Source organism: Pocillopora verrucosa, chromosome 10 (assembly GCF_036669915.1).
Source record: "Pocillopora verrucosa isolate sample1 chromosome 10, ASM3666991v2, whole genome shotgun sequence".
Lineage (NCBI taxonomy): Eukaryota > Metazoa > Cnidaria > Anthozoa > Scleractinia > Pocilloporidae > Pocillopora > Pocillopora verrucosa.
In genome coordinates this window covers 6,846,030-6,860,162 of record NC_089321.1, presented here as the reverse complement: position 1 = coordinate 6,860,162, position 14,133 = coordinate 6,846,030, and the positions used below count along the sequence as shown (strand labels likewise).

General features: G+C 37.9%; 2 protein-coding genes across 3 annotated transcripts in view; both read right to left on the bottom strand.

Moving 5' to 3' along the window:
• LOC131768698 (ribulose-phosphate 3-epimerase-like) overlaps positions 1-3,045 on the bottom strand; it is a 6,212-nt gene extending 3,167 nt beyond the window's left edge. The window contains exons 1-6 of the mRNA XM_066173007.1: positions 2,904-3,045; positions 2,348-2,424; positions 1,480-1,511; positions 1,262-1,322; positions 880-926; positions 29-163 (exon numbers count right to left, since the gene is read on the bottom strand). Coding sequence (XP_066029104.1) covers positions 29-163; positions 880-926; positions 1,262-1,322; positions 1,480-1,511; positions 2,348-2,424; positions 2,904-3,037 — 486 coding nt within the window. The 5' untranslated portion in view covers positions 3,038-3,045. The remainder of the gene's footprint in view (positions 1-28; positions 164-879; positions 927-1,261; positions 1,323-1,479; positions 1,512-2,347; positions 2,425-2,903) is intronic.
• A 1,449-nt stretch (positions 3,046-4,494) lies between these two features.
• LOC131781890 (sterile alpha motif domain-containing protein 9-like) lies at positions 4,495-13,986 on the bottom strand. Of its 2 annotated transcripts, XM_066173679.1 has the most exons (5): positions 13,794-13,986; positions 13,546-13,643; positions 13,184-13,297; positions 9,593-10,023; positions 4,495-8,976 (listed from the first exon to the last, which is right to left on the bottom strand). In XM_066173679.1, exons 3-5 carry the CDS (start codon positions 13,198-13,200, stop codon positions 5,336-5,338), a joined length of 4,089 nt encoding a protein of 1,362 aa, XP_066029776.1. In that variant the 5' UTR covers positions 13,201-13,297; positions 13,546-13,643; positions 13,794-13,986; the 3' UTR covers positions 4,495-5,335. The 2 variants fall into 2 exon arrangements, with proteins under 2 accessions (XP_066029776.1, XP_066029775.1); XM_066173678.1 differs by lacking the exons at positions 13,184-13,297; positions 13,546-13,643; positions 13,794-13,986 and having other exon boundaries at positions 9,593-10,043.
• Between the last annotated feature and the right edge of the window lie 147 nt (positions 13,987-14,133).

Here is a 14,133-nt window from a genome sequence, read left to right as displayed (position 1 = left end):
TACAAAATGCATTTCAATCTTAATTTACCTTTGGCATCATGTCTGCCATGAACTTTTGTCCACCAAATCCAGGCTCCACTGTCATCACGAGAACCATATCCACCAGCTCCACAAATGGCAAGACAGCTTCAACTGGTGTGTTAGGCTTGATTCCAATACCAACCTTTGCAAAAAAAACAAAACAAAACAAAAAACACAGAAAATGTACAGCAGTCACATATTTATAACTACATTATATAGCTTATTTTGGTTCCATTAGACAAAGAACTACTAACATTAAAAAGACCCTAATGGTAGGTGTAAGAGAAACTTAATTCAAAGTGTAAGAGTGAGAGTAACGTGTACTTGGGAGATGGTTATTTTGAAAACAAAAATCCTCAAAAGAACCATCGCAGGTCGGAGTTTCGGTCAGCTTTCCACAAACTCTCCAAAAACAATCAGGAGAGAGCTAGAAACCTCAAGCAGCTTGAAGTAATTCTTTCAAACTTGGTAATTTAATATCTAACAAAAGTAATGCCTTCCCTTGCATTATGCTGACTCAAAATAAAGCAGTTTGTATGATCATCTGGACTATATGCTTTTTGTCCATGGGAAAGCTCCCATAAAAACACCCACATCAAATCTTCCTCAAAATAGATTTCCTCACAAATTTCTCAAATCAAAAAGGACCTGAAGCTAACACTATGAAGCCTTCAAATCCTGTCCCACCTCATGTAAGGCAATAAGTCTCCACAAGAATAAGAAATTGTGTTAACAAATAATCTGAAAATTATTAAAATAAAATATTACTGATGCTTAAATATTAACTTAATTAATATTGATAAACAATGCACACTGATTTGTACATTGTATGATTTCCAAAAAGTTGAATTGTATTACCTTCATTCCAGCCTTCTTTATTTGATTTATCAAGTCAACTGGTTTTTCTGACAACACAAGCAATAAACAATGATGAAATCAATACTTAGCTTCACCTCAATCAAGATTCATTTATCCATATGGATTTATAATTGGTTACCTATTGGACTCTTTTTTTCAATTTATGATTCTAGTCACAAGGGGCACCTTCCCCTGTACAGGAAGCCTGGGAGAAACTTCAAATAAAGTTAATAAAAGACTAGCCGATGTCAGCAGCTCCAATCTTGTTGATGAGAGGTAAAAAATTATCCAGCACTACATTCACCTTTCCCTTGACAAATAACTGTTTAATTACTTAATTTCATCTCAAAAAAGCACTAATAATGTATCTTCATTTTTGTACCTGTTGCTTCCAAATGAAAAGTGTATTGATTGGCACCAGCATCTGCCATGTCATCTACCCACTAAACACAGAATAGTAAGGTCTTAAATGGTAGAAAAAAATTTCTTGCAACTTCTTTTATTTTAATCTACCAAACAATTTTAAATTAAATAAATTAAAGATTTTAAAATGTACTTTGACACAACAATTCCTTAAAAAGTTCTCAGATAGCACATTACCTTCTCTGGATTGGCAACCATCATATGCATATCTAACATAATCAAGAATAAAGATTGTTTGTAAAAAAATAATTTTTTTACAACATTCAAATTTAAATAGAGCAATTTGAAATAAAACAAAAACTTGATCATACAAATCATATACAATGTTACAGTTACTGTTGAAAGACCACCTCTATCAGTAGCTTGCAAGATCAAAACTGTTCATAAGTAGTTATATTGTAATCACAAAATTATCACTCTGTTTTATGCGTTTATTTTGTCCCATAGAACAGCTGTAAATAGAGGGGGAAGAACCATGTGGTGGCTATGAGGACACAAATCAGAAAGGAGACCAGAAGTGGAGTCCAATTCAGTCTGTAATCACTCAAGTGATTAACAAAATTAGACGACTGCAAAGTGGCAGTCTGATTTGCTAATCACCATATGATTACAGACAGAATTGGATGACACAAAGTCCTGTTACCAACTAATCAAAACTATGACAAAATTTGAGAAAGAAACTAGACATCCATTATATGTTTTAATAAAATAAAGCAGTTAACTCAGCAAAATGTGCCACACATGATGCATTCTGTCTACTTACACAGGCATGATGTGTTAACTGTCCTGTTAACTGTCCTATTACACTGTTCAATTACAAGCATGATGGGTACACTGTCCTATTAGTGCTCAATTTGGCCTGGTGATAACCAATCACCTTCAAGAATTTTGTTATAGCTTTGGTTAAGTTAGTTATTGGGTTAAGGTTTATCCTTTTGCTATATACCAGGGCATAACCCGCAGTTCTGAAGAAATGTTACTAATTTATTCAATTTTTTTTTTCTAAATAATAAAATGTCATGGTATTGGAAAGCTTTTTACTTACCAAAAAAGGCATTTGGAACTTTCTTTCGCAGGCATTTCACCAATGGAGCACCAAAAGTTAAATTGGGTACAAAATGGCTAACAGCCAAAAAGTAATAAGAACTTTTTTGAGAACAAGAACACCACAGAAAACTGTACTGGTTTACATGAATAAATTACAAGTTTTAGCCATACTGATTAACACTTTGATTTAAACTGAAACTTGTGAGAAAATAACCCCTTAAAATTAAAAAAAACCTACGGGCTTCCTAAAAATTTCAAAGTGTTTCTCGAATCGAGCCTACCCCCGTAAAATTACCAGTATTGGAAGACCTCTATTAGAACCTTGCGTATACCGAACGCAAAACATACTCCCGGGCCCTTAGCCCCGTGACAGCCACCAAATGATGGTAGCATATCCAGATTAACTTATCTCGTAAATAAATCCACGATTAGATCATCTCATCAGAAATATTACAGTTCGCCTTGATCAACATGATCACGATCACTAACTACAGGATTCTTTCCACTGACATCATATAGTCGTCATTAATGCCAGCTATATTGGGTACACATACCCATCCATGACGTCCAGGTGTAGGTAGTCTGCACCGCATTCTAACAGCCTATTACATTCATCTGCTAAGCACGAAAGATCGGCATTCAAGATAGAAGGTCCAATCTTACAAGTGCAGCACGGGTTGGTAGCCATTTTGTTGTTTGTGGGTGAAACCACTGACGTACGTGCGGGCTCTCGTTTCCTCAAAGCTTTGGGGTTCGTTGCCCCTTTTGCCAGTACAACGATACCGACAAAGTTATGACGTCTCAGATTCGCATGCATTGGTGAAAAGATTACATCAAAGCAATGAATGATTTCTTCCAGGTTTACATAACAGATCTAAACAAGTCTATGAAGGAAGGAAAATAGACATGGGTTCTCTGACGAATTCAGCCAAAGATATTGCCGCCTTTCGCCAATTAATTAGAACAGCTACATCGTGTCATTCCACAGCAACAGCAAGATATATTCTTTTGATCTGAAACTTGGCTAACCAAAACTACATACGATGAGGAGAATTTACGGTGCAGTCCGCGACGGTTCGCCAAAATTTAACTGAATGAGAAGGTATTGAATCTCAACCTTCATTTTTTTTTTTTTTTTTTTTTTAATTTCTTGAGAATAAAATTGTCAAAATAAAATACTATCTGGTGGACTGCGCCAAAAATCTTTATTACCGTTATCTTTGTGCGTGTGCCAAACGGATCTGAGTAACATCAAATTAGCTCGAAGTTTTTCTCCGATCCAAAATGGCCATTTGGACACACCCTTTAATTTCATGAAGTTTTACAAATTCCGTGACACCTAGCGACATAAGAGTGTGACTGGACTGTGGATCAGCAGACAGCAGAACATCCGGAACCTTCGAAACCCGTTTTTGTCAAAGAAAAGTAATGGAACAAAATAAAAACTGAAAAGACCTTAACACTGTTAGAGAGGTCGTTTTGGGGTTTAAGAAGATTACCTTAGGGGAGATTTATGTTTTAATTGCCCTTGATGTCTAGCTTTAATTGTGGTGACATTTATCGTCCAAAGGTATGATAATGTCTAAGGAGCAATTAGCAGCCTTTACCCTGAGTGTTATTAATTGAACCATAATTTGAAAGTTCTAACGGTTTGGGTACTGCGATATCCGAGGAACGCCTCATCCGAAGGTTCTCAGCAAACCGCTATGCTGGAATTTTATGCTTTTTTAAAATTCCATTCCATTATACGACCCTGGAATAAGGAACACGAACGTAAACTAACATCATCACCCATGATACGAGTAGAACATCGGGGTGGTCGGGGTGTCCGGAGCGAATTTACAGCGTTTTGCTTCCAGTGGATTCGGTTCTACTGGTTCTGGACGTTCCGGACGCAGCTGGAAAGTAATTTCGCGTTTTTGGTTTTGGTTTCGCGAGGTAATGACATATATGTCAGTAGGATTTTTTTTATTGTGAGCCCTTGAACGTCCATCTTCTGTTCGAGATAACGGGCAACTTTGTTCTTTTCATTGAAATATTTCTCCTTCGAATTAAGTTTTTTAGTAGCTAAAGAAGCGATCGTGTATGAGACTAAGTAATGGTCACCTGAAAAAAAGTTAATTATATTGTAACAAATATTTTGGCTTTGGAAGCACAATTTCAAAAATTATTTAGCTAGAAATGTATTTCATTAATAATTGTGATCTACAAAATATCTTGTAGTGTTTGCCTTATTATTGGCTTGATTCTTCGTTTTTTTTTTGATCATCAAACTTATACATTACTGGGTTATGACATACAAATGTCTGAATAACCATATAAACTACGTAGTTCCCGAAATAACGACATAGATGAATATGTAAATCTTTTGTCAACTGTTTTGGTGCCCATAGATTTCTTTGACTTATCATTTGACCTAACAATAAACAGTTTTAAGATATCTTTCCAAGATTCGAGGCCAAACCTTTTCAATGGCGCCTCCTCAGGCTATCAAAGGCAGCCCAGGAATCAACCTTAACAAACTCTTAGATCATTCTAACATTACCGCGATTTAAATTTTAAGGACCATTATTCTACGACTCTCAAATAGGACATAGAAAAAAGCTTATCTAAAGGCTTCATAGCCGGAAAGAGAATTTGAGAACTGCATGGTGGTTTGTTAAGACGAATATAGATTTTGCCTAATCTTATTTTCGCACAACGAAAACAGATCACAAGTCGATCAACCACACGATTTGTAACGAAATTAGATTGATGAAGACAGTACCTAAGATATAAGTAACAATTAAAAGGGTAAATAACAAATTTACAGGAAGTTATAGCTTGTTTTCCATTGAAAAGTGATTGAAAATGTCATTGTATGTCATTGTTCTACCTCATACAGAGCGAGCAACCAAAGCCTTCAATAGAATCCGACTGTAAAATTTTCATTATATTCCCAATGGTTGTTTGAACGAGACACTGTTGAAGTGTCAAACAGTCTTTCTCAATACTCGTTTAGAGAATCCTGTGGCGAAAATGTTATGCCATTGGCAACAGGACCCTGGAGATTAAAACTGACAACAAAATACACCAAAGCTCCTGGTGTAAAATCCATCTGCACTTTGCCGATGTCAGCATTCTTGCCAACATAGAGTTCAAGATTACCTTGCACTAGCTCGATGCAAAAATGCGACTTTCCACGACTTGATTCCTTCTCTCTGATTCTTCCTTTGCACTCCTTCAGTTTCGTTCTACTCTCCACCTGCCAAAATTTAGAAACTTTTTGAAAATTGTCGGGAGAGTAGTTTGTCTCTCCACGAAGCAATGCATTGCGGCTGATGAAGCGAGACATACCATTTCCCTCCTTGCCCACATATAATGTAGCATAAAATTTCTTCAGATGGTTCTGAGATTTCTCTCGGCACTTTTGCAAGGCTTGGATATACTTCGGCATAAATTCTAGAGTGTTTCCATCCAAAATTTGTAGGAAACAGATAACCATCTGGTAAAAGGATGGGAGGCAGTCGTGGCCCGCCACCGACAACCACTTGTCACAAACATGGAGACCCTGCTGAAGAGTGTAACATCTTGTTCCTGTCACTAGCATGCATACTTTTATCAGATGATGAGCGAGGCTGTAATCGTTTTCTTTGAGAACGAGTTCTTCCAGGAGTTTCAGCAGATATTCAAGATTTTCTTGTTTGAAATTGTCAACTGCCTCGTTGTGTGTCAAAAGGAAGTGGGCCTGAAGTCGCTTAAGTTCCAACATTGACGATTCCCGGAAATTCTTCGTGGTGCAGATTGCTTCACAAGCTTGAACAATATCTTCGTCGGCTTTCAGTCTACCAGGAAGATGAGATCTTGAGCGGAACGGTTTCATAAGGGATAACCTCAAATTGTTAGACAGCCTTTTGGTTTCCTCGGGATCAGCAAGTTGGGACACGCTTTGGACAATACCATCAACAACGTCTAGAAGATATAAAGAGTCACTTAAACATGTCCGAAAAAAAGGAGGAGACAAAGTTGTCATAAAACGCAAGGTCTCTTGAGTGTCATTATCGCACATGTTCCTCATGATCCATGTGATGCACTCAAGCCACACCTCAACTTCGCCAATAAGAGGGTGTGGGTAAGTTGGAGGAAAATTGCGTGCTTCACGATGCGCCTCAAGAACTTTGCTGGCCATTTCTTCCAATTCTTCAAGATCGTGGACCTCGCCAGAATTGATCTTGTGCTTGAGTTCAAAGTGAAGAACGACACCTTTAGTATGGCACAAGTTCTTGTATCCAGCTTTAAATGCTGCACAATCATGGACCTTCAAAGCACGTTGAATTAGTTCTTTCGCTTTTGGGAATGATGGGGGATCCTTTCTTGCACAAAATCGTGCTGCATTCGCATACATCACTGGCTGATTGATCTTCTCAGCAGCTTTACAAAAGATGTCTGCTGCTCGATCTGAATCTGTACTCTTCAATTCTTCGAATAGAAGAGAGAACTTGAGCTTCTCCGTTTGACCTGGCCTGACCTTGTTGTAGATGAAAAGTTCATTTAAAAGGGGTAGAAGAGTTTCTTGCTGATATATAGGAAATTGAAGAAATCGGTCGACAATCTGAAAAAGGTCGCGTTTCTGCTCTTGGTACACTCTTTTAAGGATTAGGTCTGCGACTACATGATGCTGGAATGTATAGCTTTCTGGTGGATTATCTTTTCCAGATGGTGTTGGTTTCGCGGGTATCATTAAATTCATCAAATAATCTGAAAACAACTGCTTGATATCATCATAAGTGGCAGTGTTCTTATCTTCTAGGCGAATGAACTGCTTAAAAGCTTCGTGTAGGAGAATGGCCGGAGTTGGAAGATTAGCATACTTTTGTAAGAAGGCAACCACTGCGGCAATCTCTTGCTGAATTCCTCCAAGTTCGTTGAAGGTGTCTTCGATGATCTTCTCTAGTTTAGGACGGAATTCCTGCATCATGGCCAGGAGAGGAAAATGGAAAACACGACAGAGGCCAGATAAAATCTGCCTACTGTTCAGTGATTTATCGACCGAATCGAGGTACTCCTTGTACTTGGACTTGAATTCGTGCAGATCAGTGACGGATTCCTCCAGTTTAACATTGACATGAAACACTTTATGAACATGGCAAGACTCCTGTGTTTTCTTTGATTCTTTCATTCCTCGAATACACCGTAATAAAAGGGCTCTTTTGCCTTTACTTTGAAGTATTCGTGCGAGCTTGTTCGAGAGGCCCTCTATGGAGCCTGATTGCTTTCCATCTATAAGAATCAGTGGAGGTGTATTGCAAATTTCTTCGATCGAGGATATTCGTTCTGCTAGCTTGCTTGCAAAGTCATTGTCTTCATCTGAAGAGCGATGAGAGTCAACATCAGTTGTCAGGCATGGGTATGAACAATGCAGATCCCAAAGAACACGACGGGCAATGGTGGTGGCACCTGTGCCTGGCGAATGTCGAATTTCTACGGTGATGGGACGAAATAGGCCTTGATCCAAGAGTCGCTGAACGTGAACTTGGATATCTCTCTCAAGCTGTCTTCTAGCATCGTGATTGTCATAGAGACTGGCAAACGATATTTCATTTCCTGACAAGAATGATTTTCTTTGCTCTTCCAAGTGTCTTTCTACTTGTTCCAAAGATTCCGAGGGGTTATTAGCATCTTCCGGTAGATCTTCACATCCTAAGTACAAGACTTCCAGATACTCTTTGATGTAGAGATACTGTCGTCGACTAAGGTGTACTGGAACTCCAGCATGAGAAGTAGGCATTCGCAGCTTTTGATCCGTACACGTTCCGAGTATCTCTTTTAACCCCAGATCAAGAATCTTAGGGCACAACTGGAAGGCTTGCACACTGGAATTGCCGCAAAGATCATGCCAATTCCCGTTGTTGACAGACACGAACGTCAGTTTGTGCTTGTTGAAGTTTTCGATCAAACGACTCATTGTTACTTGTAGAAAGGGTTGGCTGCACCCAGTGAAGGGGAGGATAAGGCATACGACTGGCTTTAACTCGTCAAACGTGTCTGGATCCGAACAACACCGAAGCAAACTGGTAATGTCTTTTACTGCCGTGGCTTCCCAATCAGAAAATTCTTCACATTTGCAGTCGTCATCGTCACCAGCCCTTCCTTTGACAAATAACCACTGAGTTTTTTTTGGATCGATCTGCCCTACCAAACTTCGCATGGTGCTTTGTTTCAACTCTGCAGGAGTAAACATGTTTACCAGGTTACTCATTTGCTCTTCTTTAGATGTAAACTCGTGATAGAAGCCTTCTTCTTCTGACATGAGATCAAAATCCAGTATCATCTTCCAAGCAACACTTCTCAAATTAGAATAGCACTTCATTTCCGCATTTGGTACAGTATCGATGGCAAGAATGTACTGATTTTTTTGGGAATCAAAGTCACCAACTGCAGAACGAAATCTCAGCCATTCGTCCCACTGAGGACTACTCATGTCATCTTGAGTAAGGATAGTTTTTTGAGTCCCCGAACCTGCCTGAATGGCCATGACGAAGTCTAACTTTTTACTGATATCGTCCAGTTTCTGTTCACAACGAAGATGACTATCTCGTTCGGCGAGAAAAAGGTCCATGTAGTACTCTGCTCCAACAAGGTCTGTGGCTGAAGACAGAAGGCGAATAAAGAATAAAATAAACATTTCATGCAATATTACATGACATTACTAGATCGCTGACCACACAGCGTGTCTTCTTTGGATTGATCAGTATGACAGGCATTCATTACTAGAGATTCACGTGACATCTCAAGGCTTAATATCCTGGGAGCCAAAGGGGAAAATAGAAGAAACAATAAAGCATTTAAGTAATAATTCATAAAAATGTTTATGTCACTTTGACTTCTGACCATGAGAAGTAACTTATCAGAAAGTTACAACTTGCTGCGTCATTGCCCGACACAGGTCGTGAAAGTAGCAGTTTAGTCGCCAAATGTTCCTCAGTTGCCATGACGACCAAAACGGACGCAGTTTGGAGCACTACTCCCAAGCAATCATCGACCGTAGTCGAACATCTTTCCTGATTTTGCTTTATCTAGGAAACTACGCCAATGCATAGAAATATGTATTGTTGTGGGTCCCGTTTTCCTTCTTGTCCCAAAAATCTCATAAACCCTACAATTAAATTGTGAGTTATGATAAAAGATCAAATTCGACGGTTTAATACCCGGTCGAACACCTTAATTGTGTCATTAGAATTTGCAATTTAATTTGTTTCATTACCTCTTCTAAATTCCATCTCAGAAATGACTTTAGGGTCTGCTCCGAGTGTGATAAAGTGTTTTGACAGCAAGGGCCAGTAGTAACCGAAGTCTGTATCGGACATCGTATCTGTAGATGGATGTCCAAGTAGTTTGTTACGGCATTTTTTTAACTCTTTCAGTGCAGTTTCATAGCCTGGTCTTTTGACAATTTCCAGGGCACAACTTTTTGAGTAGAGAAGTGCAGTGGTCATCAATGAAAAGTCCCATTCTTTGATGTTTCCCCTGTTGAAGCTGACTTGTTCGTCTTTAGAAAGCGTCATTTTTCCCTTGTCAAATGTAGCTGCATCAGATTGTTGATTAGACCAATTTGGATTGATGTCCATAAACAACCTTCTGAGCGTACGAAGGCCAACCCCATAAATAAGCTTGTAAATACACAGAATGTTTTTACTGGAGATAAAAAGAATCATTCAAAATATTAATCAAGGCAAATATTTGTAAATATGTAAAGAAACAACGGCATATCGAAAATCAAAGCAGGCGTTTCACTATCCTGTATTAATCAATTATTCGCTAAAAATTATGCTCTAATTTTCTAGGCACTGATAAGACATGATGCAGCGTGCTCAGGTGGCAGGAAACAGTTCGGACGCCATGTTTCTGGTTGCATAAGTGGCTCTCGTCTATTTTTCTTGTGCTGTTATTTACATTAGTTATGTCACTTTTCTGCGAAATTCTGTTGATATTTTGTACTGTGATGTTATTACCGTATCAAATAACATGAGGTCAGACGAAGCTGATGTATCACTAAAATTATGTTTACAGCAAAAGTGTACTGTGCTGGACAAGTAATAACAATTATAATAATAATCGTATGCGGCGAAAACGATTTGATGGTGCTCTTAGCAGAACACCTGTAACAAAACTAGAAAAGTTTTCACGAAAAAAAAAGCAAAAGATAAAGAAATTAATATTGGCGTATAGGCATACTCTTATAAACATTCTTATGTCATCCAAAATGTATTGCTACTTCAAATGCAGACCTAGATCAAGGAAGAATACTCACACTATCAAGTCCATACAAAAATGAGAGCGAAATGGCTTTCTACACGATCAACACTGCATCGAAAACAGTTGCGTTGTAGAGAGTCTGAGTAAACATGTATCTATATAGCTATTATGGAAGGAAAGGTAAACATTGAAAGAAATATCTCAAAGTGTATTGAGTTTGTTTTAGTTTAATCTCCCATATTATGAACACAAGAATGTAACTCTTAATGGTAACTGTACGAAGACACAGCTGTCTAATGATATAGAGAAAAATCCTGGTCCCTTTTATACTTCGTGTTGGTGCCAGTAAAACAAGACAAGTTGTTGTATTTGGACAAAATGCAGGACGACAACGTGTTGCAATGGGTGTGTGCGCAAAAATATATCAAAATATAAAGAAACTAAGTTACCCTGGTGGCTTAAAACAAGTAATGCATATTGGAAATCAACTTAAGAGTGGTCAGTTACAACTAGCAAGATAGTCGTATTTCCTATTAACTGGATTACCAGCAGTATCAGAAGCTATAGTGGTAACGTCCATGGTGAGGCTACCATTGAGGGATATGAGTACTGTGTGGGAGAAAAAGAGCTTTTGAGCCATTTATACTAGGTGATCGAAAACTGATCATTTATTTTGACATATGGTTGTGTCACTTCTGCTATTGTTTACTCTCCTGATGATGGCCATTTAAAGTGGTATTAACGGTAGGAGTAATCCTCAAAGAATTAATTAACTTAATGCGGTACTTTTAAAGTTTATATGGAATAACTTAAACGTATGAACTTTAAGGATTAAATAATGGTATCTATAAAAATGGCTTTTGCGCAGTTACTCTTTATTACTAATAATAAATCGGAGCGGAGCCAAGACTATCCTCATTTACATTTCTGATTTCATGTTTTTAAAATTGAAACTTTGACATCAACGGTGAAAGGATGGAAGAATGATCAGATTTATTGGAGGAGAGTTGTGCTAATTATGATGTGCCTTCAGTTTCATTAACACGGGAAACCTAGAAAGGGCTGACGCAAACTTACAGCTGACAGCACACATGGAAATTCCAAGTAACGAGCTCCTAACAAGAGGCTCTCATCAAAGTAAATAAACAAATAATCTATGTATTTATGTGATCTTTCTTATAATTATTACATTTATCATGTGTTTTTTTCTGAAATTGAGTACGTTATCATTTTTGTTTTTGCGATTAGCTCCCAAAATCCCTTAATCATTTGTCATTTATCCACCACTGCAAAGGCAGACAGACATTAATTATATACTTATATACTCCTAAAACGTTTTCAACTGAATCTTTTTTCCGCTTAGTTATTTAGGTCCAAAGTTTTAACAGGTAATTTAACTTGTTCAAGCCACACAGTCTTCAGTTTTACATGGTCTATTTTCTCCACAGATTTTAAAGGTGATTTCCTTTGTTCAGTGTTTTTCTACCCCAAGAAAGAGAGAAAAAAAGCTTTATTCAATACAGTTCTTGATGTGCTGTTAGAAGCGAAAAACGCACGAATTTCGATCTTCCGTGTACCTGCGAAACCCACGCAGAAGGATTATGCTTAGATTTGTTGTTAAAAATTCTGAAAGATGTATGTTTAACACAAATATTCCCTTAAACAATACGTTACGGATATCGTAATTTAACCATAAACTTTCTAAAACTTCCGTTTTCACAGCCATGATTCGCTTCGCTTCGGTGAGTCGAAGTGTCGCTTATTTTATCGCGTTTAAGAATTTGATATCCATTGTTCTGTTAGGAAGAGGCATTGTTCCTTTTCATTCTCAGAAAGGGTCGGAAGGGAACGGAAATCCGATTTGAAATTTTCTAAAAGTTGGCCGCGCGGATGCCAAGAGGCAGTGATCATTAGGCTTCACACCACGAGAACGGAAATCGGTCGCAAGATCACCGAATGCAAGCGAAACTTCCCGCATTTGTTTGTCAGTATGTACGATTGTTCAATCATTGTGTACCGATTGATTCTATTGTTCCCTTACACGCTGAGCTTTTGTCTATAATACAATAATACATTTTACATTATTGCGGCTCCCCTCTACGAGGCTATTCTGTCGTGATATACAATGATAGCAAATATATGATAACAAATTAAAACGGGGCAAAAAATTATTTACATGTGTTGCGAAAAAAATTTATTTACATGCGTTTATATACAGGTTGAAAGACGTGTTTCGATCCAATTACGAAGAGTTTCCAACAAAGTGGGCGACTTTCCTTTTAAAACTTGAAATATTGTTTAAGTTCCTTTGCAGGCAAACTCAGCACGATAATTGTGTGGTGTTAACGTCAATATGTGTCATTATGCAAAACAGGCTCAAAACGCCTGACAAGAAGCCCCTTGCGGAAGTTTTATATCAAAACGTCAAGGGCAGTAAACATTGACTTATCAGACCCTGACTAGCTGACAAAGTATCCCAGTCGTAAATAATTATGTTGTTTTTTTACCTCAATGCTAGAGAAAAATAGTCTCCTGGAAGACTGTAAACGACACTTTCATTTTGCAACTTTTCCTAGAAACAAATAACATATTCACTAACCTTTCGCGATCTGACATTGTAAATCAGAATTTATTCATTGCACGACGGCTGCCCAGACGGTGTTAATATTCGTGAAGTGCAAAGCGTTTCTTAGAAACTGATGGGATTGAACACCTACAACAAAAAGAATGGAAATTTTGTATGTTCAAGTGTAAAACATAATTATGCTTAACTTTCACTTCCGCTCTCTCTTAACGTGTTCAAACCTGATCTAGTATCCCTGTCGTAATTAATTATTTATTTTAGACGACTTCGATACCTCAATGCTCGAGAAAAATTGTCTCCTGGAAGATTTAGTTCAAACTTTTGTAAAAGACACTTTTTTGCAACTTTTCATGGAAAAAAATAAAATATTCACTAACCTTTCGCGATCTGATGTTGAAAATCAGAATTTATTCATTGCACGACGGCTGCCGAGACGGTGTAAATATTCTTGAAGTCGCAAAGCGTTTCTTAGAAACTGTTGGGATTAAACACATACAACAAAAAGAATGAACAAAACATGACGCGAAAAAGTGTAAAAGAACGTTAGAGAAAAGGCGATTGCCAAATACCATCGTTGAGTTGGGAAAGTTTTGTATCCTCAAGTGTAAAATATAATTATGCTTACCTTGCACTTCCGCTCTATCTTTAATATGTGAAAATTACACGGCCCATCAGAGCTGTTAAGCACGTCAACCTTTCATACGGTTATGCTACTCTAGCGGTAAGTACTTGGAACGGAATCGCCCTGTTCCTGATATTTGACGATTTACGAGTTACGCAGCTGCCTATGTCATCGTATTTCCTCAGATATCTGTCGAGCAAATGTTTTTATTAAACCAATCCGTTATCCGACGGAGACCTGGGAACAAAAAGAAAGTACCTCGTTGTGGTGGAATGGCAAGTGTGTGATCACGTGGGATTTTCAAAAACAACAACATCACCAAACATGTAAGGAAGTTGGTTTA

Coding starts and splice junctions, on each gene's coding strand:
- LOC131781890 (XM_066173678.1), bottom strand. CDS start 10,043: ATGATTCTTTTTATCTCCAGTAAAAACATTCTGTGTATTTACAAGCTT. Junction 8,977..9,592: donor TGAGATGGAATTTAGAAGAG/GTAATGAAACAA, acceptor TTCTGTCTTCAG/CCACAGACCTTGTTGGAGCA.